The sequence below is a fragment of the Chamaea fasciata genome, unplaced genomic scaffold (genome assembly GCF_029207755.1).
Source record: "Chamaea fasciata isolate MVZ Bird 193981 ecotype frontalis unplaced genomic scaffold, bChaFas1.0.hap1 SCAF_28, whole genome shotgun sequence".
NCBI classification, from domain to species: Eukaryota; Metazoa; Chordata; class Aves; order Passeriformes; family Sylviidae; genus Chamaea; species Chamaea fasciata.
Genome location: NW_027094113.1, coordinates 2,139,722 through 2,160,865, shown reverse-complemented (window position 1 = coordinate 2,160,865; position 21,144 = coordinate 2,139,722). Strand labels below are relative to the sequence as shown.

Sequence of the window (21,144 nt, the reverse complement as noted above, 5' to 3'; positions counted from 1 at the left end):
GCTGAGCAGAAATGTCCTGGACTGGCTGAGACCTGGTGCAGCTGAAGCACAATCCAGGTGGCAGGAAAGTGGTGCAGGGACAGGACACGGTGATATTCCAGTGAAGGTGTGAGTGCTGTTTCAAACCCTCATTTATGAGCTGTGAGCCCCAAAATGGTGACATTTGAGAGACCTCCTGCCTGTTGGCTTGACTGTGTCACAATCCTGGAGTGAAGTGCTCTTTGGTGCTCCCTGGAAATGCCATCCCAGCAGATGCAGCATTCCTTAACCCTGATCAGGGGTGCACCTGAGGCACCTGGAGTGCATTTCCCACCTGTGTCAGCTCCTTGGGACAGGTGATGTCTCCTGTGGCCTCTCTGGGTGTTGGTTCCTTTACAGGGGTTCCAGGATCCCTCGGCAGTGCCAGCAGGAATTGCCATTGTGGCTGTTCCTGGTGTTGCTGCTTGGTCTGGCTGAGCTGGGGGACATTGTAAAATCACTAATTAATTTTTACCAAGTCTTGCAATCAGGGAGGCAGAGACAACGCCTCAAATGTGCTTAAATAAAGCCTTATATGTTTTAAAGTTTTAAATAACTCACTTGCAGAACCAAATCCACCAATTATTAGGCTTTTTTTCAACAGCACACGGGCAAAATTGAAAGAAAATCCTTCAGTTTTGATCAAACCCCCAGAAACAGGACAAATTAAAGGTCCATTTTCACTAATAACCTGGGGCAAAGAGTATGTTTGCGTTTCCACAGGACCAAAGTGGATTCCAGCAAAGAACATGAAGCCTTATCAAGCACAAAAACCTGCTGACAACTCCAAGAGCTTGGAGAGCAACCAACCTTGTGGTTGTTCCTGGCGCTACTTCTTGGTCTGCCTGAGCTGGGGGACATTGTAAAACCAGTAATTAACTTTTACCAAGTCTTGCAAACAGCGTGGGAGGTGCTGGGGGCAGCTGGAGGTGACAACTCCACGTGCAGGCGAGGTGGGGACGGCTCCCTATGGCAGCCCTGACTCCCCAAATCCCACCCCAGGCACATCCCTGGGGCTGCAGCCAGAGCCATTCCCACCCTCTCTTTCCAAGGCAGTGGATGTGGTGCTGGATCGTCCGGGAGCAGCTGGGCCCTGGCTCCGTGCGGGGCGGTGGTGCTGGATCAACACCTGCCCTATCGGGGAGATCAGGTGGGGATCTGCAAGGTGCCTCCAGATCTGCTCTGAGATAGGGGCCGGCTGTTGTTTCATGGTTACACGGCACAGGGATGCCAGAATCCACAGCTAATTGCTGCACAGCAGAGCTAATTACTGCAGAGCAGCGCTAATTACTGCAGGGCAGAGAGGCAGCGGCTGAACAGGAGCCGGCGTGTGCCCAGGGGAGCGGGAAGGCCGGTGGCACCCGGCTTGGATCAGGAGCGTGGCCAGTAGGACCGGGGCAGTGACTGTCCCCTGTGCTGGCACTGCTGAGGCCCCTCAGGCCCTGGGGGCAGTTGGGGACCCCCAGGACAACAAGGACATTGGGGGACTGAAGTGTGTCCAGAGAAGGGAACAGAGCTGGGGATGGGTCTGGAGCTCCAGGAGGGGTTGAGGGAGCTGGGAAAGGGGCTCAGCCTGGAGAAAAGGAGCCTCAGGGGGGACCTTGTGGCTCTGCACAACTCCCTGACAGGAGGGGACAGCCGGGGGGGTCGGGCTCTGCTCCCAGGGAACAGGGACAGGAGGAGAGGGAACGGCCTCAGGTTGGGCCAGGGGAGGTTAGGATTGGATACTGGGAGAAATTCCTTCACGGGAGGGCGGCCAGGCGCTGGCACAGCTGCCAGGGCAGTGGTGGAGTCCCCATCCCCGGAGATCCTCCAAAGCAGCGGGGATGTGGCACTTGGGGACGGGGCTTGGTGGTGACTGGGGTGTTGCCGGGTCAATGCTCCCGTTTCGGCCCCTTCTGCCGAGTGCCACCCAAACCCTTGGGGCGCCTCCGCCGAGTCCCGAGTCACAAAAATCCGCCTGGAGGTCGCATATCTCAGACCGGCAGCGCCGGCTCGGGAGCACCCGCGTTACCCCGGACCGGGACGCCGTGCCCGGGGTCAGCCCGGGGCCCGGCCGTGCTCGGACCCCGCCCGCACAGGGGAGAACCCCCCTCCTGCACAGGGGAGGACCCCCGCCCGCACAGGGGAGGACCCCCGCCCGCACAGGGCTCTCCCGGCTCCCCCCGCCCCGTCCCGGGGTCCCCCCGGACCCTCCGGGCCCCCCAAGTCCCGGGACCCCCCATGGCCGGGCCGGTGCTGCCCCCTGCGGGTAACGGGGCGGCGGTGCAGCCGGAGAGCGGGAAACGGGGATTGGGGTACGGGGAAAAGGGATTGGGGTACGGGGAAAGGGGGATTGGGGTACGGGGAAAAGGGGATTGGGGTATAGGGAAAGGGGGATTGGGGTACGGGGGAACGGGGATTGGGGTACGGGGAAAAGGGGATTGGGGTACGGGGGAACAGGGATTGGGGTACGGGGGAAAGGGGGATTGGGGTACAGGGAAAAGGGGATTGAAGTACAGGAGGATGAGGAGGGATTTGGGGTACAGAGGAACAGGAGGATTGGGGTGTGGGGAGAGGAGGATCAGGATATGGGGGAAAAGGGGGGTTGGTGTACAGGGGGAGAGAGGGATTGGGGTATGGGGGGACGAGGGATTGGGGTATGGGGAAAGGGAGGGATTAGGGAATGTGGGAGAGGGGAACCCAGGGCTCAGGGGGAGGAGAGGAGATCAGGGCACAGCAGGAGATGGAGGAGCTGGGATATTGGGGGGGAAAGGGAACACCCAGGGCAGGGGGAGAGGGCAGATCGGGATCCGGGGGCAGAAGGATGATATGGGGTGTGGGGGAACCCGGGATACAGGGGGAAAGGAGGGACCCAGGGTACCGTGAGAGTTTTAGATCCCTGATTTCCACCAGAGAAATGAACAAACAAAACTCACAGGGGATGTAACTAAATGATCTTTAAGGTCCCTTCCACTCCAGTCCAGGATTCTACCAATTTCTTCTAAGGGCTACCAGGGCCTGCATGAACCTCGTTTGCCTCCTCCTTGGGAGTGGTTGGGGTGCTCAAGGGAACTGTTTGGGGGTTTTTTGGTATCCCAGCAGATTCCCTATTGGCTTCCAAACCTTCAGTGAAGTTGGTGCCATCCTCCAGCTCTGCAGGTCCCTGCACACCCACTGCCCATTCCCAAACTGCCCTGAGGGTCTCTGGAGCAAACTGCCTTATCGTGGAATCCCAGAATGGTTTGGGTTGGAATGGTCCTTGGAGACCCTCTATTCCAGATTTCACCCCCTTCCATGGGCAGGGACACCTGCCACTGTCCCAGGCTGCTCCAAGCCCTGTCCAGCCTGGCCTTGGGCACTGCCAGGGATCCAGGGGCAGCCACAGCTGCTCTGGGCACCCTGTGCCTGGGCTTCCCCACCCTCACAGCCAACAATTCCTTCCCAATCTCCCATCCAGCCCTGCCCTCTGGCAGTGTAAAGCCATTCCCTGTGTCCTGTCCCTCCATCCCTTGTCCCCAGTCCCTCTCCAGCTCTCCTGGAGCCCCTTCAGGCCCTGCCAGGGGCTCTGAGCTCTCCCTGGAGCCTTCTGTTCTCCAGGTGAACAGCCCCAGCTCTCCTGGCTGCTGGGGGATCTGCAGCCACCAGGACATCTGCGGGACCCCTGTGGCTGTTTTGGGGACAGGACAGCCGTGCTGGGCAGCTCCTTGTGGCACAGCCAGGGCTCCCCAGGGACTCTGAGGAGGCACCGGGCCGGGAACGAAGCAGTTAAACCCTGTAAAACACAGGCCGCTGATATTGTGTTGTATAACAGGCAGATAATACGTTTTTCTCGGCATCTGTGCCGCAGCTTGCCTGAAAAGCTCCAGACCTGAATTTCAACCCCTGTCAGCAGTTCCAGTCCAGCCTCCCAGCGCTGTCACCCCGCAGTAAATTACCGGCTTCGCGTTAATCTGCCCGAGCGCAGAGAACCGAGATCCCTGCAAATGCATCTCCCAGACATCCCCTGCGAGCCGCAGCTTTAAAATCCATTCGGGAGAAGCAGAGCAGCGGTTTTATTGGAAGGCAAACATAAAGCTCAGCTCCCGGGGGAGCGCGGCCCAGGGGAGGGGAGATAAAGCCACCCCGGCCCGGGCGGGGGGGGGGACAGGCCATTGTTTGCCACAAAGGACAGGAAACGAGCCTCAAAGGGGACATGAAAGAACCTTAAAACAAATGCAGATCAGCGAGCGGCGATGGCTCCGAGCATCTCCCGCCTGCGCTGCCCGGGGCTGCCGCGGCCGGCGGGGGAGAGGGGAGCGGGGACCCCTCGGGGGCTGGACCTGCCTTTCCCCCCGAGAGAGGGGCTTGGCGGAGCCGAAAAGGGCCAGAGGAGCCTGGGATCACCCCGAACCACCCGATTGTGGCCGGGCTCGATGGTGGTAGAATCATCAAATCAAGGAATGGTTTGGGATGGAAGGGACCTCAAAGTCCAACCAGTGCCACCCCTGCCATGGCAGGGACACCTTCCACTGCCCCAGGCTGCTCCAAGCCCCGTCCAACCTGGCCTTGAATGATGGTTAGACTCAATGATCTTAAAGCTCTTTTCCAACCTAAAAAATTCCATGATTCCAAACCCCTTCCCCCCATCACCCACGGGATGTGACTGAGGCGGGCAGGGCACTCAGAGGTTGTCCTTACTCCAGCCTTGGGCTGCTGCCCCACTCCTTCAGTGCCCCCCAAACTCGTCTCACCCTCCACCCCCTCTGCCCCACCCCACACAGCCCCAGGACTGGGTGTTTTGGGGTGTCTCCTTAGGGCCACCGCAAGGAGGGGGAGCTGTTGCGGTGCCCTCCACCTCTCAGCTCTCTGGCTGGAGAGACCGAGCTGTGTTCAGTGAGAGAAGTCACAGAGCTGCCAAAAAAATGCATCAAAGCCAATTTTTCTACACGGAGATACCCTTTATCTGCTCTGAAAGAGAGTGGGTTTGGTCCCTTTGGAGCTGAGCCCCTCTGCTGAACGCTCTGCTCCTCCCAGGGAGAGCAGGCTGGCGTTTGAGCCAAGTGGCAGAAATGACCCACAGTGGCCCACAAAGCCATTTCCTGCCATACAAGGCAGGCTGGTGGCCCTCTGCCAGAGGGGACAATGAGGGACGATGGGGCCTGGCCTGTGAGCCCTCGTGTTCCTGTTTACTTGGAGCCCTGGTGGTGGATCAGAGAGATCTCTCTGGCTCCTTTTTCAGCAGTTTTGAATGCGGTGGCAGGCAGCAGTGCCCAAATCCTGCAGGAATCCTCCTCCTGTGTGGGGTCCCTGGGACTGTGTCACGAGGGGGGGATTTTCCCCAGCCCTGCAGGGGGTCCCACCAGCTCTGTCACCCCCTGGAAGGACATCAGGGCCCGAGGCCACCCCCTGGGCCACGGGCAGTGACCGCCCTGCTGGCCCTGTCCTGGCCCCTGTGACGCCAGCAGCATTCCAGGCTCTGCAGCTCGTGGCCGGCCAGGACGAGCCCAGGGCTCTGTGTGCTCCTGTCACACCAGGGAGGGGAAAAACATCACCCCAGCCCCACAGTGACTGACGGGGAGTTCCCGCTGTTATCTCGTCCTTCCTTCAGCCCAGAGCCCGGCCAACACCCAGCCTTTATCAGCCTGGCCCGAGGGCAGGCACTGCCGGGATGGGCCGGGACAGGGGCCGGGCAGGGGGACAGGAATGTGGCACTGGGGACAGAGAAGTGGCACTGGGGACAGGGATGCGGCCCTGGGGATGGGAATGTGGTACTGGGGGTGCGAATGTGGCACCGAGGATGGGAATGTGGCACTGAGGACAGGAATGTGGCACTGGGGACAGCAAAGTGGCATTGGGGATGGGAACATGGAATCAGGGAATTGCTGAGGTTGGAAAAGCCCTCTGGGATCATTGAGTCCAACCATTGCCCCAGCACTGCCAAGGCCACCACTAATCCATGTCCCCAAGTGCCACATGCACACACTGTTTGACGACTCCCAGGGATGGTGACTCCAGCACTGCCCTGGGCAGCTGTGCCAGCACCTGACCGCCCTTCCTCTGACGGAATTGCTCCTGGTCTCCAAACTAAACCTCTCCTGGAGCAGCTGGAGGCCGTTTCCTCTTGTTCTGTGCCTTGGGCTCAGGAGAAGAGCCTGACCCCCACCTGGCTGCACCCTCAGGAACCAGGACATTGCCAGAGGCACCTGGGGGTGGGAGCATGGAGCTGGAGAAGGGATTGTGGTGCCTGGTGATGGGAGCAATCCTTGGGGACTGGAACACGATGCCTGCAGTTGGGAATGTGGCTCTGGAGCCTGGAACACAGTGCCTGGGGATGGAAATACAGAGCTTGAAGGTGGGAACATGGCTCTGGAGATGGAACCGTGGTACCTGGGAATGGGAATGTGGCTCTGGAGAAGGAACAATGGTGCTTGAGGACGGGCACACGGTGCTGGAGACTGGAACACAGTGCTTGAGGATGGGAATGTGGCTCTGGAGGTGGAACTGTGGTACCTGGGCATGGGAAAGTGCCTCTGGAGAAGGAATCATGGTTCTTGAGGATGGGAACACAGTGCTTGAGGACAGGAATGTGGCACTGGAGACGGAAACACGGTGCCTGGGGATGGGAACATGGCACTTGAGGACGGCAACATGGCTCTGATGATGGGAACATGGTGCTGGAGAAGGAACCGTGGTACCTGGGGATGGAAATGTGGCTCTGGAGGAGCAACTGTGGGGCTTGAGGGCGGGAACACAGCACTGGAGTCTGGAACACATTGCCTGGGGCTGGAAATGTGGCTCTGGAGATTGGAACACAGTTCGTGAGACTGCAACAAGATGCCAGGCAGTGGAAACAGGGTGCTTGAGGGTGGGAATGTGGCTCTGGAGATGGGACCATGTCTCTGGAGATGGAAAAGTGTCTCTGGAGAAGGAATCATGGTTCCTGAGGATGGGAACACGGTGCTGGAGATTGGAACACAGCGCTGAAGACCGGAACACGGCATCTGAGGATGGGAACGTGGCACCGCAGATGGGAACACGGTGCCAGGGGACAGAAAGGCGCCTCTGGCAGGCGGCGCCGCCGGTGCGGGCACTCCCCGGGGGCCGCGGCCGGGCGGTGCCGGGACTCGAACCCGGGCCGGCGCGGCGGGGGAGGGGGGCGGTGCCGGCAGGGGGCGCTGTGCGGCGCGGGTGGGGGGCGCGGCGCGCGCGCCTTTGTTGCCGTTGGCGCCTCTTCCTGCGCCGGGCGGCGGCGCGCGCGGGCGGGGGCGGGAGCGGCGGCACCGGGGGAGCGGCACCGGGAGCGCAGCGCGGCTCGGGCCCGGCGGAGCGGAGCGGGAGCGGCGGGAGCATGGAGATGGAGAAGCGCTTGACGCTGGAGCTGCGCAACAAGAAGCCGAGCGAGGTGCGGCGGGGCGGCGGGCGGCACGTGCTGCGGGGGGGGGTGGTGGGGTGGGGGGGCGCGGGGTGGCGGCGGGAGAGCGGCCCGCGGCGGGTCCCGCTCGGCGGGGACCGGGCGGGTTTGGCGGGCCGGGGATGGGGCGGTTGCGGCGGGCGCGGAGCGCGGCGGCGGCGGCGGCGGCGGGAGCGCTCCCGCCCGGCCCGCAGCCCCGGCATGGCGGCGCGCACGTGCGCGGCGGGGCCCGCCCGCACCGGGGCCGCGCTGGAGGCGGCGGCGGGGCCCGGCCCGCCCGGCCCGGCCCGCCGAGGGGCGCGGGGGGCAGCGCGGCGGGCGGCGGGCAGGGCCGGGCCGGGCCCCGCCGCGCCGAGTCAGCGGGCCGGGCCCGGGGCGGCCCCGCGCGGCCATGGCGGCCCGGCCATGTTAGCGGGGCCCGGCCGGGCCCCGAGCGCCTCCCGCGGGCTCCTCCGCCCGGGGAACGGCTCCGGGGCTGCGGGCCGGAACCTCTCGGTGCCGCTGGGGCCGCACGGTCCCTCCGCTGGCGGCCGCGGGGCCGGGCCCGGCGCTGGGCGCCCGCTCCGGGGCCGCCTCATTCCCGGCTCTTCCCTTCCTCCGGCCGCCCCTTCCTGGTTCTTCTCTTTCCCTGGATCTCCCCGCTGCGCTTTCCCTGGATCCCCCGATCCCCTCTCCGTGGATCCCCCGCTCCCCGCTGCCTGGATCTCCCCGTCCCCGCCGGGCCGTGGCCGGTCCCTCCCTGGCCCCGGCCACACTCGGTGTCGTGGCACCTGCGGCCCGCGGCCCCCAGCGCGGGGGAACGGGTGCTGAACGGGCCTTTGGGGGAGATTAGAGCGGCTTCGTGCACGCCGGGGGGATTTGCAGCACCAGAGCGGCTGGGCAGGAGGAGCTGCGAGCGCCTGGTCCCCGTGGAGCGAGGCCAGGAATTGCGGAGCCGGCGGGGTCGGGGCTGGCTGTCCCTGCGTGTCCCGGGACCTGCTGGAACTGCGGCGCGTCCTGGGCCGGCAGAAAGGGCCCGGTCTGGGGTTAAGCTGCGCTTGGCTGGGTTAGGCACAGGGTGCCCAGAGCGGCTGTGGCTGCCCCTGGATCCCTGGCAGTGTCCAAGGCCAGGTTGGATGGGGCTTGGAGCAGCCTGGGACAGTGGGAGTTGTCCCTGCACATGGCAGGGGTGGCACTGGATGGGCTTTGAGGTCCCTTCCGACCCGAACCATTCCAGGATTCCATGATAACCTGGTGTTCAGCCTCACCTCTGTGCCCGCACAACACCGCAGCACCACCCAGGTCTGGCCTTTGCCACCTTTACATCCACCACGGTGACAGTCTCAGCTTGGTTGGAGCCTTTTCCTGGAGTGTTGGGAGCAAAAACACACTCGGCTCCAAAACTGGCGGAGCCTCAACTCAAACCCCCATCAGCGATGCCACTTGAGGAGTTTGAAACGATAATTTGTTCTGAGCTTGTGCTGTGAAGGTGGCAAAGATGGCACAGCAGCCCCCAGAGTCTCCCTCTGGGAAGGCAGAGTGGTTTTAAAATGATTTTCTGATAGTTGGCTGATGTGAGCAGGAGAGGTAAAATGGGAGCGCTGCGAAGGAGGAATTTGGAGAGCACCACGAGCCTCCTGGCCAAGGCTCATTTTTGCATCTTGCTGTCAAGGATGTGTGGGGTAAAAGCAGGTTTTGGGAGTGGTTTGTGAGAGCTGGGGCTGTGCCTGGGGGGACAGGGATGTTTCCCCCCAGGTGTTGGGGGATAGCAGTTCTGTGCTGGTGCTTGGTGGTCCTGGGGGGGTCCAGGGGGGTTGATCCCTTCCTGTGCTGAATTCCTGGCTAGTCCTGAAGGTTCCTGGATGTGGAATCCATGCTGGGCACAGTGTTTGATGCCATCAGTGGTCATGTGTCACCAGCCTGAGGTTGGGCTCACGTGCTGAGCGCCGCTCAGGCTCCTGTGTCACCTCACTGGACACTGTCACAGGGAGGTCAGTCCTCTGGGGACAGGTTTTCTGGCAGCCCGGTGGTTGTGGGGGACAGAGTGGGAGGGGACAACCCCAGCTGACCTCGTTTGGCCCCTCGTTAGCAGAGCCTGAAGCGTGACTCTGAAAGCTTTATTGATGCCTTGTGCGCACAGAGCGTTGGGATGTGACCTCGTGGTTCCAAACCCCCGCGTGCTGCTTCCTGGAGGATGGGGACCTGGGTGGGGACAGCAGGACTGTGTTGGTGGCTTGTGCTTAGAGGGTGAAACCCCAGCCACGCTGAGGGGCTGTCACCAGAACTTACTTGGCTTTAAGGCCTTAAATTGGAGTGAGGAGGAACTGGAGGCACAGCCGTGCTCTGGGTGTGTCGGTGATGTCACCTTGAGGGGCCTGTGGCAGGTGTGGTGACAGCTGTGGGTGTCCCTGTGCAGGTGAAGGAGCTGGTCCTGGATAACTGTCGCTCAGAGGATGGCAAGGTGGTCGGTCTCTCTTCAGACTTTGAGAACCTGGAGTTCCTCAGCATGATCAACATCAACCTGCTGTCCGTGTCCAACCTCCCCAAACTCAACAAGCTGCGGAAGGTGAGTCAGGACCCCGCTCCCATCTCCAGCAGCCCTGGGCCTTGTGCTGCCCCTGGTGGCACTTGCTTCTCCTGTGTTTGCCACAAAAAGGCCCCTGAATTTTGCTCTTTGCTCACTGAGCCAGTGAGAGGGGTTGGCTTTAATGTGCAGCAAAACCCTTCTGGGCTCTTCAGGTGTTTAGTGCCCTTCCTCTCTTGTTGTTTTTGTTATTGTGCTGCTGTCAGAAGCTTCATGGCAGCGTAAATATTTTGGAGCATTTACCAGCATGGGGGTGGGCTGGCGGTGCTGTGTGCCCGTGGGAAAGGGGCTTTAAGGGCAAACTTGACCTGCTGCTCTCTGGGCTGAAATTTGGGTGCTCATTGTAGCCCAGTTCTCTGGGCAATTGCCTTCCCTGGATCACGAGCTGTAACACTTGGTGACCATGTGATATTCCCTCCTTTCAGCTGGAGCTGAGTGATAATAGGATTTCTGGTGGTCTTGAAGTTCTAGCAGAGAAAACTCCCAACCTAACACACTTGAACCTAAGCGGCAACAAGATCAAAGACATCAACACCCTGGAGCCCTTGGTGAGTGGAGGCTGTGCTGGAATCCCAGCGATGACGTTTCCTTTGGGGAATGGGTCTGTGCTGCAGGAATCCAACGTCTTGGTAACTGTTCCAACAGCACTTCGTGGCTCTCATGGGAACAGATTTGATCCCAGTTTGAGGCTGGGCCATTAGGCCAGTAGTTAATGGCTCCTCAGTCTGGAAAAGCAGCAGCCAGTTGCTAAAAGAAGCGTGAAATGGGGCTGGATGAGTAAAACTGTGGATGCTCAGTGCCCATCTGAGAAGGGACCGGGAAAGGGTCGGAGGCAGTTGGAGGTAGGTGGCACCTGGGGTGTCATGGAATGAGGTAACTGGACACCAGTGAGGGCATCTGTCACATCAGCCTTGAAAGTTCTGCTGTCACAGCACTGCAGGGCTCCCTTTCCCATTCCCACAGTGATCAGTGAGGCTGGAAAATGCCTCTGAGGCTCCGGCTGAGCTGCCCCAGGAAGGCTCTTGCTGTGAGGGACACCTGAAAGGTCTGACACGGGGCATTTGTCTCATTGGCTGTTTTGTCCATCCATTCCCTCCAGAAGGAGTTTGGGATTGTTTTGCTTCTCCTTTCCTTGGCGTGGTGCCCGGTGTGATGGCCTGAGCTGGGCTGTGCCAAGGGCACCCAGGCTGCAGCTCTCCCTGAGCTGTGCCTTGCTGTTCTGTGCGATACTTTGAGCAGGATGAGTCCAGCTCAGCTACTCCTGAGCTTGCTGGGCCTGTTCAGAAGAAAGAAAGATTTGCAAATACACAGAGAGTTAGTTCCAGAGAGGGAAGCCAGGACAGAGGAGCTGGACAGAAGTTTTCTGTGCCCACAATGAGCAGGAGCAGTGACTCCTCTGCATCCGTGGGGCAGAACCACTTGTGTGCTGGACCTGGGCAGTGCCCCGGCCGCCCTGCCTCAGCTGCCTGATCCTCACACTGTGCTGCAAATAACCATAACAAATCGCTTTTTGCAGAAAAAGCTGCCAAACCTCCACAGTCTGGACCTGTTCAACTGTGAGGTGACGATGCTCATCAACTACCGGGAGAGCGTGTTCGCCCTCCTGCCCCAGCTCACCTACCTGGACGGCTTCGATGCCGACGAGCAGGAGGCCCCTGACTCAGACCCTGAGGCAGATGGGGATGCACTGGAAGATGACTATGAGAATGGGGAAGGTGAGGATTTTCTTCTCCTCTTGCTTTTGCTGCTGGGCAACGACCCCTTCCCCACTTCAGGGTGGGCTCCACAGAAGGGGATTGGCACTGGAGAGGGGCCGTGGGGGTTCCCCCACCCCGTTATCCACAGGGCTGGGAGGGAGTGGGACTTGCTGGGAGGTGACAGGACTGGGTGCTGTCCCTCCTCACCCTCTGTGACCCCTGCCTGCTGCTCACACAGCCCTGAGGGGTGAGGGGTGTCTGGATTTGGGAACTGGGGCACTTCCCTCCGTTCCCCTTTTGGTAGAAGGTGAGGAAGAGGAGGATGATGAGGAGGAAGACGATTTGGATGAAGAAGTCATTGATGACGAGGAAGATGAAGACGATGACCTGGAAGGTGAAGAGGAGGAGGATGGAGTAGATGATGAGGTGAGGCTGTCACTGGTTCAGCACCAGGGTCACATGTTGGTCCCTTGTCTGGTGACCCAGATGTCACAGAAGCCTGAGGATTTGCCATCCACTCTGGCTCTTGCCTTGCACTCTGGCCTCCTGAGAGTCAACAACTCCAAAGAGTTTTCCAGTTCAGTCTTGGCCTGACACTTCCCATGGCTCTGAGCGATGGATCCATGCAGCCCCATCCCTGGGGATGTGAGCAGCTCTTGGAGAAGCAGCAGCTTCTCCTGCCACCCTGAGCCTTCCGTGGGCTGGGAGAGGGGAAGGAAGGCTGGGGTTACTGCTCATGGGATTGTGGTTCATGCAACAAAGCCTCTTGTTTTCACTCCAGGAGGAAGATGAGGAGGAAGATGGTGAGGAGGATGAAGAAGATGAAGCTGAGGAGGGTGAGTTGAGTCTTAACAATCCAATTTCTTGCAGAGCTCCCTCAGCAGTGAAGTATCTTGTGTTTTTGGAGCTTCCTCAGCCTCGGTGCAGGGCTGTTGCTGCTGCAGCTTTTCTGGACAAGGTGGTACTGAGCAGTGTCATCATCAGGGCTCACACAGGGGTTTCAGGACCTCCAAATTCCAGCCGTGCTGGGTAATTCTGGGAGATGTGAGAGATCAGTTGCTTAGGAAAGCAGTTCTGGGAATAGATGGGCCGTGCAGGAGCAGGGCTCCTGTTACAGGAGTGTGTGAGGGAATCTCCTGGGGCCACATTCCCCTCTCGCCAGCTTAGACCTGAGCTTGGCTCAGACTCCTCTGGTTATAACAAACATGAACACCCAGATGAAAGTTGGCAGAGTATTCTGCCTGGTGTGAATTCAAACAGTCTTGGATGAATCATGGAATTGTCAAGTTTGGGAAATCCGTACTGAGTCCAACGCCATCATGTTCACCACTGACCCCTGTCCCCACGTGCCACATCCACACTTTTTTGAGCAGTTCCAGGGATGGTGATTCCACCACTGCCCTGGGCAGCCTGTCCCAATGCCTGACCACCTTCTCCTTGAAGGAATTTTCCCCAGTATCCCATATAAACCTCACCTGGTGAAACTTGAGGCCATTTCCTTTTACCCTGGGACAAGACTGAGCCTCCCCGGCTGTCCCCTCCTGTCAGGGAGTTGTGCAGAGCCACCAGGTCCCCCCTGAGCCTCCTTTTCTCCAGGCTGAGCCCCTTTCCCAGCTCCCTCAGCCTCTCCTGGGGCTCCAGCCCCTTCCCCAGCTCTGTTGCCTTCTCTGGACACGCTCCAGCCCCTCAAGGTCCTTCTTGTCCTGAGGGACCCAGAACTGACCCAAGATTTGAGGCCTCAGCAGTGCCAGCACTGGGGGCCATGAGCTTGGTCAGGAGTGCCTCAATCCTGCAGATGCTGTGTTTTTGAGGGTGCTCAACAAAAAAAAAAAATCCCCTTTTCAGCTGTTACACAGGGTGCTTGGAGGGCAGAGAAAGCAGTTGGTGTCTCATGTCAGCCCAGGCTTTTCCACGAGGGGCAGGGCAGGCTGGATCTGCTCCCAAATGGTGCCAGTCTGTCCTGGGCTTGCTCAGCTGCTGTTCCCTGGGCTGGGCTGGAAGAGTGAATCCCCCCCTCTCTTTGCAGACCATCCGTGTGGGGAGAAGAGAAAACGAAGTCTAGAGGATGAAGGAGAGGAAGATGCAGAGGACGAAGAGGATGATGAGGATGACTGATCCCAGCGAGCCAATCAGTTTTACAGACTCTGACTGTGCTTGTCTTAACCTCCCCGTTGTGTCTGTGTGAGACTGTAAATCCCTGTCTCCCACTCCTCCTCCTCCCCCTTTGTATGGCTGCAGCGTCCACAATATATTTTTTTAAGATTTAGAATACTGTAGGCATTCAGGGGAATCTTCCATACAAGGCTCACTTTTTTCTCACAACTATCTCATGACCAAAGGCTTTTCTCCGTTCGGTGGTTTGTGCAGCAGCTTGCAGAAAAAAAAAAAAAAAAACTAAAAACAAAAATCACGAAAAAAAATCACAAAAAAAAGAGAAAAAAAAAAAAAATCTCCTCCTTAGGGTATCTGTGTGTCCGAAATCAGCTGTGCCACACTGGACCCAGAGCTCCAGCTCACACCCTGCCAGCACAGAAGGCCTTTGCCACCCTCGTGCCCTCAGCTCAGGGCTCTGAAGACGCTTTTTGAGCCACCTCGGGTGCAAAATCTGGTTCATCTCCGTGGACTCGGAACCATCCCTGAGGGTGTCTCAGATCTGAAACCATGGTGATGTGATCTCTGGACATGCTTGAAGATGCTTTAGTGCTGGGGATGGGGGTGCCTGGGGTTTTGGGGGGAGGGAGGGGCTGCTTGCATGACCAGGTACCTCTGCTGCTGCACCTTGCAGTAGCCCTGCACTTGCTTTCCTATTTTTTTTATAAACTGGAACATTTTTCCCGTTGGCCGGCTACGACCCCTCCCTTGGGCTGTCCCAGGTGAGGGGTTCTGTGGCCGTGTCTGTGCTGTGGGGAGGCTCCCGGTGCCCTGCAGCACCTTTGGGAAGGGGTAGGGAATGCAGGTGAGGGCATACTGCTCCTCCATCCGCCTCCATTTCACACTGTACACCCCGTGCAGCCACCATCACTGTGATGCTCCTGCAGACCGTGTTAGCCTGTAAATTCTCAGGGTCCTTCTGCCAGCCAGTGCCACCTCTGCACAGGCCCCCGGTGCCAGCCTGGCCTGGCCATCCTCCTCCTCCTCCTCCTGTGTTCCCAGCATGGAACAGAACTCCAGCTCCCCGCTCACGTCCCCACTCCGGGAGGTGCCACCCCGAGGTGGCTGGAGGGAGGATTTGGGGAACCCAGCCCGGTGCATCATTCCCAACCCCAATTCCCACCTTCCCTCTCATCCCAGAGGTGTCCAGCCAGCGCATCCCTTGGGAGAAGGGCCCGGGGAGAGTGGGGGGGGGGGTGGATGATGCTCGGGGCTTGGGGACAGCGCTGTGCTGCTGCCCAGGGGTGCAGACAAGCACTGGCACTTTGTGGCATTCCCGCTGCGTGCTCCGGGCGCCCCCGGGGCCGAGGCTCCAGCCCTGCCCTCCCAGCGGGGCTGTGGGGTGGGTGGGTTGTGCTCTGCCGCACAGCCCCGCTCCTGTCGCTTCGTTCTCGCTGGTGTCTCTTGCGTTGTACAGTCGCTGTGACCATTCGGAGAAGAACTAATCCTGTAAAATGCAAACTGAGTAACTTATAAATGTTTAAGGAATTTTAAAAAGAAAAGGAAAAAAAAAAATCAGAGCAGCAGTTACTTCTAATTTTTTTTCCCTGCATTTTTAGCAGATTGTATGGATTTTATATTAGCCTAGTAACTGTCAGGTTTTGATTGGTCAGACTAGTCCCAGAAATAAGGATCTCCAGCCCTTTTGTATCTTTTGTTACAAAATTTGGATAAAACTTTTAATAAAGACTTCAGTTTTTAAAAATCCATTGCAATGGGGCTTGTCTTGGCTGCCTCTGCCTTGGGATCAGCCAGGAATGCTCGGAGTGGGGCTTTGGGGCAGGTTTGGGTTTCTCCTGGGAGCAGGGACTGTCCCCTGTCCCCAGGTGGGCTGCGTTTGGCCCACCTGGGCTGGTGGGGATGGAGGGAGGGCTCTGCAGTGGGGTGGGGTCCCAGCACGATGGGGTCTGCAGGACCCCCATGGGCCAGTGCTGCCCTTGGAGGGGCCCAGAGCCGGATCCAGGGTCAGGGAGAGCTTGGGAAGGGTCTCCCCTCCTGCCTTTAGGGCTGGGCACCTGCCCTGGAGGAGGCAGGGGAGTGTTCAGTGGGCAGGGGGGGCTGGGGGCCAGGGCAGCTTCCTGTGCCAGCTGGGCATGGGGGGCTGAGCTGTGCCCCCTGCCCCTCTCTGGGACCTCGGGGTCCCTCCCCTTGGGGGGGCTCCGTGACCCTGTGCTGGCTCTGTGATGAGCTGTCACTGTCAGGTCTCAGCAGCTCAGGAACACTTCGGGGTCTCCACCCCCCTGCTCAGGGCCTGAGGGGACCGGGCCGGACTGGGGAGGGCACAGTCCCAGCTCAGGGGGGCTGCAGGAGGGAGCTGGAGCATCCCGGGGTGCCGCTCACCCTGTGCAGGGATGGCAGCAGGAGGAGGAAAGGGAGGGCAGGAGGAGGAAGGGATGACAGAAGAAGGAAGGGAAGGCAGCAGCAGCAGCAGGAGGAGGAAGGGATGCCCACCCGCCCAGGCGGCCATCGGGCCTTTCTGAGCCCCACCCCGGTGTTTGTGCCCCTCCCGGGGCTGGCAGCAGCACAGCAGGGGCTGCCGGCTCTTCCATGGCTCCCATCCCTCGCTCCCAGGCAGGGCCGGCGTGGGCACTAGCACGTCCCAGCACGCCTCCCCTCAAACCAGTTCGCAGCAAACTTTTCACCCCGCCGGGCTGGGACCGGCAGAGCAGGACTGGGGGAGCCCCAGGGTGCTCCCACGGGGGGTGCAGCCCCCCCGGACTGGGCACCTGGGCCCCTGCCCCTCCCAGTGGCTCTTCTGTACCCTTCCATGCCCTCCTGCTGGCACCTCGGCCTGTGGCAGGGCTGGGACAGGCACCGAGGCTGGCGGGGGGCTGGGGCACAGCTGGCAGAGGCTCCAGCCCTGCTGCTCAGGAGCCCTGCGTGCTCTGGGATGTGCTGGCAGGAGGCAGGGAGAGCACGGAGCGCCCTTTCGGCGTCCTCAGACTGTCCTCTTCCCCAAGCACTTCCCTTTTCCCTTTCTCAAACACTTCCCTTTCTCCTTCCCCACACCAGCCCCTGGCAGGGCCAGCCCGGGAGCACAGGGTCAACCCCCTGTGCCCCCATGTCCCCCCTCCTTTGGTTTTGGGGGACTCCTCAGTGCCAGCCCCGCTCCCCCCGGCCCCACGGGGACCCACAGAGCCTCTCCCGGCTGCCACTCCTGTACAATTCCCATTTATTATTCCGAGATCTCATTCCAGAGAAGTCCACTAACTCCTGAGAACCTACCGGGCTCCCCGCAGAGCCCCCGGGGCTGAAGCAACTAAACCTTTAGGGGAGGGAGGTACACGGGTTCCGGGTGCTGGAGAGTTCCCGAACAGAAAAAGGGGAGAAATTCCAGGGGAAACATCTGCCCCTGTGGCAGCCCAGGCTGGGCTGGGGGTGCTCCTGTCCCCAGGGAGGGGTGCCTGTCCCAGCACGGCGGCAGGGGCTGTGCTGTGCCCCCTGCCCGGCTCAGGGCACGGACGGGGAGGTGCTGGAGAGTCCCGTGGGAGCCGAGGGCATCAAAGCTGGGAGTACAGGGAGTTCTCCATCTCCGGCGGCAGCTTGGTGTGGAACGGGGCCAGACCCACCCCGAAATCTGGAGGGAGAGGGAAGAGAACTGTCAGCACCTCGGGGTGGGGGGCACATGGACCCCCAGGGGCATCGCAGGGACTGGGGGCACAGGGAGGGCACTGGGAGAGCACACAGACCCCCAGGGGCATCGCAAGGGCTGGGGGGCACAGGGAGGGCACTGGGAGAGCACACAGACCCCCAGGGGCATCGCAAGGGCTGGGGGGCACAGGGAAAGCACTGGGAGAGCACACAGACCCCCAGGGGCATCGCAAGGGCTGGGGGGCACAGGGAAAGCACTGGGAGGGGACCTGAACCCCCCAAGGACAAGGCAGGGGCTGGCAGTACAGAGAGGGCAAACACATGGACCCCTCCAGGGCCCAGCAGGGGTTGGGGCACTGGAAGGGCACACAGACCCCAGGGGCATTGCGGGCCACGGGGAGGGCACACAGACCCCTCGGGGGCACTGCTGCAGGCTGGGGAAGCAGGGGCTGGAAGCTGGCCAGGCTGTGCCAGGACAGAGGGAGCACGATGTGCCTCAGCCCTGCGCGGCGGGGAGCTCATCCGTACCCATCCATACCCCTCCCGTACCCATCTCGGCCTCCAGGCGCGGGGGCGGGGGGTTCTTGCGGTGGTCCTCGATGTGCAGGGTCATCTCCTCGCGGGAGGCGGCGGAGAAGGGGCACTGCGTGCAGCTGTAGCGGCCCCGCGTGTGCTCCCAGACGATGCGGCTGTTGGAGGAGTGCCCTGCAAGGACGGGCGGGCAGGGAAGCACAGGGATCGTCCCGGGATCGCCCCCGGGATCGCCCCCGGGATCGCCCGGAGCCGCGTGGTGCCGCGGGGCTCTGGGGGCTGGAGCCCCCCCGCTCCGAGCCCCACACGCTCAGGGCGTCCCTTCCCAAGGGAAGAACCCCGAATCTGGGAGCAGGAGCCGGGCTGTGCCCCCCGCCCTGGAGCAAAGGGCACAGCGGGGTCCAGCCTGGGCTCGGCACTGGGGGTACTGGGGGCACTGGAGCCCAGGCAGCTGCTGCTGCTCCTGCTGCTGCTTCTGCCCTCGGGGCCAGGCTGGGGGGTTTTGGGGGGGGGGTGCAGCCGGCAACCCCCCTGCCTCGGAGCCCACCTGGGCCGCCTCCCCTCTCCGCGTGGCTCCCGAAAAGGAGGGAGCCCGCCCTCCCGCTCTACTCTCCGGGGAGCAGCGCAGTGCCCCTGGCGCCTCGCCCATCCCCTGCGGGCCCCCCCCGCCGCCCCCCCAAACCCCCCAGCCACAGAAAGCAGCCCCCGCCCAGTAGGTGCCAAACTAACCTGGAGTCACTCCTGAGCCAAAGCATGGGAGGAGTGGGCTGACACTCACACCTGCGGAGGGAATCGAGGGGCAAGACAAGCATTAGGTCTTCCCCTCCCTGGGGGGGGACACGTGGGAGGGCAGGCCTGGCCCGGCCCCCCCGCCTCGCACCCCCAGCACGCCGGGGAGCAGCAGGGCCGGGAGAATTTGGTTTGTTTTTGGTGGTCGCCGGTGCTTTGCCCAATCGAACATCACAGAGGGTGTGGCACGGGCGGGACGGGGCTTTGGGGGCATGGCCGGGCCGGAGGGGGAGGACGGGGCCGGATCCTCGGCTGGGCGGCGGCGGGTCCTCCTCGGGAGCTGCTGCTGGTCAAGGCGGGAGCAGAAGAACGTTTGTCCCGAACGGCTCGGCGCGCTCACCTTGGCTTTTCTTCCAGACGGCGTTGGAGACGCTGGGGGGGCCGTGGCCCGGCAGGAAGGGCCGCAGGCGGTGCTGAGCCGGGGGCTGCGCCAGCCCGTAGGGCGAGGGGGACACGTAGGGCAGGAAGGGCCCGGGCACCGAGGACGGGGGCGGCCCCGAGAACCGAGTCAAGGACGAGGGCCCGAACAGGCCGGGCTCCAGCAGCGGGAAGGGGTGGGGGGCCGGCGACACCAGCGGCAGCGGCTCCAGCGAGCCGGGCAGCTCGGGCAGCGCCGTGGGCAGCGCCGCCGGGGCAGTGTCCGCGCCCGCCGCCGGCGCTTCTTTCTCCGGGGCCCGCAGAGCGCTCGGCAGCTTGGGCAGCCCCTCGGGTGGCTTGGCCGGGGGCTCCTTCTCCGGGGCAGAGGTAGCGGGAGGCAGGACGGGTTTGTCGGGCTTGGGGGGCGGCGCGGGGCCGCTGGCGCTGTCGGTGCAGACGTGCAGGTGCTTGAAGAGGGAGCGGTGCGTGCGGAAGCGCAGCAGGCAGTTCTCACACCTGAGCGGTGGGGAAAGCGCCGTCAGAGGCGATGCTGCCCCGGGCACCGCCCCCGGCCCGGCCCCGGTGCTGCCGCGGGGGGCTCGGGGAGCTGCCGGGTGTCCCCAGACAGGACGGGGTGGGGACAGGGAGCAGCTGGACTCACTTGAAGTAGCGGTTTGGTTTGTAGTGCACCTTCATGTGGGCCATGAGGTCCTGCATGCTGGGGAAGGTCTCGGTGCAGCCCAGGGTGGGGCAGTGGAAGGTTTTGCCTGGGCAGAGGAATTCAGAGAGAGACTCAGCACCAGCCCCTCTCCTGGGTCTGCAGCACCTCCCGCGCTGCCCCCACACCCATCTCCCACCACCATCACTGCCTCAGCTCTCAGCCCTGCTCTGCCCCCTCCCAGCCAAAAAAAAAAAGGGCACGGGGGGTGTCCCGGCCTTACCCTCGAGGGACTGCGTGGGTCTGTAGTGGACCTTCAGGTGGTCCATCAGCTCCTGCATGCTGGGGAAGGCCAGTTTGCAGCCGTAGCTCGAGCACTGGTAGTGTTTCCCTGTAAGGACACAGATCCGTCGGCCTCGTCCCTGCCCCGGCTGTCGCTGTCCCCTCCCCGGGGCGGGGCTGGGCTCACCTGGGACAGGTCTGCGCTTCAGCGGCCGCAGCTCCGGGGCCGGGGTCCCTCCGCTCCCCACCACTGGCATCGGGGCACTGGGCAGGGCTGGGTCACTGCAGCCTGCGGGGAGAGGTCGTGAGGCTCGGCCCTGCCGAACCCCCTCCCCCCTCCCTCTGCCCTCCCCATCCCTTCGAAACAGGGAAATGGGGCCTGGGGGGTCTGGCTGGAGGGGGCTGGGGAGGCTGGAGCCCTCCAGGCTGTAAGAGCTGCCAGGGGCTCGGCTCTTGGAAAAGCTGAGGTGTGAAGATGAAGCCTGACGGTGCCTGGAACACGGTGGGTGATGCCAGCTGCACACCCTGGCACACCTGGGCACATCCCCATGGGAGGGGGGACTCTGCCAAAGGGACCTCCCAGCCACAGGACCAAAGGCTCCCCCCCTGCTCCTGCCCTGACTCCTCTCAGCACCCCCCGAGGGCACTCACCTGCCCCCTCCGCGCCGAGTTTCCCCCGCAGGGAGAAGGCGGCCACGGCCTCGTCCTTCTCCGTCTTCATGGCCGGGGCTGGGCACGGGCACAGGGACACGGCGGCTCCTCCCGGCGATGCTGCACCGGGAGCAGGGGAGGGAGGTCAGATCCCAGCCTGGCGCCATAGTGATTCCCTCCTGCTCCTCCTCTTCCTCTTTTTTCTCCTCGGTGCCCCGTGGTCCTGGCACCGACCCTCCCACCCGGGGCCGAGCCCGTAGGAGATCACGGCTCCACAGACCCCCGAGCTGTCACTGTCCCCTCCTGCCTCTCCCACCCCAGGGTGGTCCCCAAAGCCCCCAAACGTCCCCCCAGGCATCACCAGCGTCCTGCTCGTGTCCAGCCCACAGCAACTGTAGCCAAAAATTCCCCCAAACTGCAGGATCCCCCCCAAGGCATGGCCAAACCAGAGACTGCTGGAGCTGCTCCAGCCTCCTGCCGCCAG

At 61.9% G+C, this 21,144-nt stretch overlaps 2 protein-coding genes across 4 annotated transcripts; one reads left to right on the top strand and one right to left on the bottom strand.

The window, feature by feature from the left end:
- Positions 1 to 7,251: 7,251 nt before the first annotated feature.
- LOC136302084 (acidic leucine-rich nuclear phosphoprotein 32 family member B) lies at positions 7,252 to 15,506 on the top strand. Of its 3 annotated transcripts, none has more exons than XM_066205398.1 (7): positions 7,252 to 7,381; positions 9,786 to 9,935; positions 10,379 to 10,501; positions 11,470 to 11,668; positions 11,955 to 12,076; positions 12,444 to 12,486; positions 13,677 to 15,506. In XM_066205398.1, exons 1-7 carry the CDS (start codon positions 7,328 to 7,330, stop codon positions 13,763 to 13,765), a joined length of 780 nt encoding a protein of 259 aa, XP_066061495.1. In that variant the 5' UTR covers positions 7,252 to 7,327; the 3' UTR covers positions 13,766 to 15,506. The 3 variants fall into 3 exon arrangements, with proteins under 3 accessions (XP_066061495.1, XP_066061496.1, XP_066061494.1); XM_066205399.1 differs by having other exon boundaries at positions 7,254 to 7,381; positions 12,432 to 12,486; XM_066205397.1 differs by having other exon boundaries at positions 7,256 to 7,381; positions 11,958 to 12,076; positions 12,432 to 12,486.
- Positions 15,489 to 20,936, bottom strand: ZNF414 (zinc finger protein 414). Its single transcript, XM_066205396.1, is given in 9 exon segments — positions 15,489 to 17,378; positions 17,942 to 18,097; positions 18,653 to 18,703; positions 19,053 to 19,585; positions 19,731 to 19,836; positions 20,011 to 20,118; positions 20,197 to 20,298; positions 20,661 to 20,737; positions 20,739 to 20,936. Coding segments are annotated over 9 exon segments (1,299 nt in total). The 5' UTR covers positions 20,828 to 20,936; the 3' UTR covers positions 15,489 to 17,301.
- Positions 20,937 to 21,144: the final 208 nt, after the last annotated feature.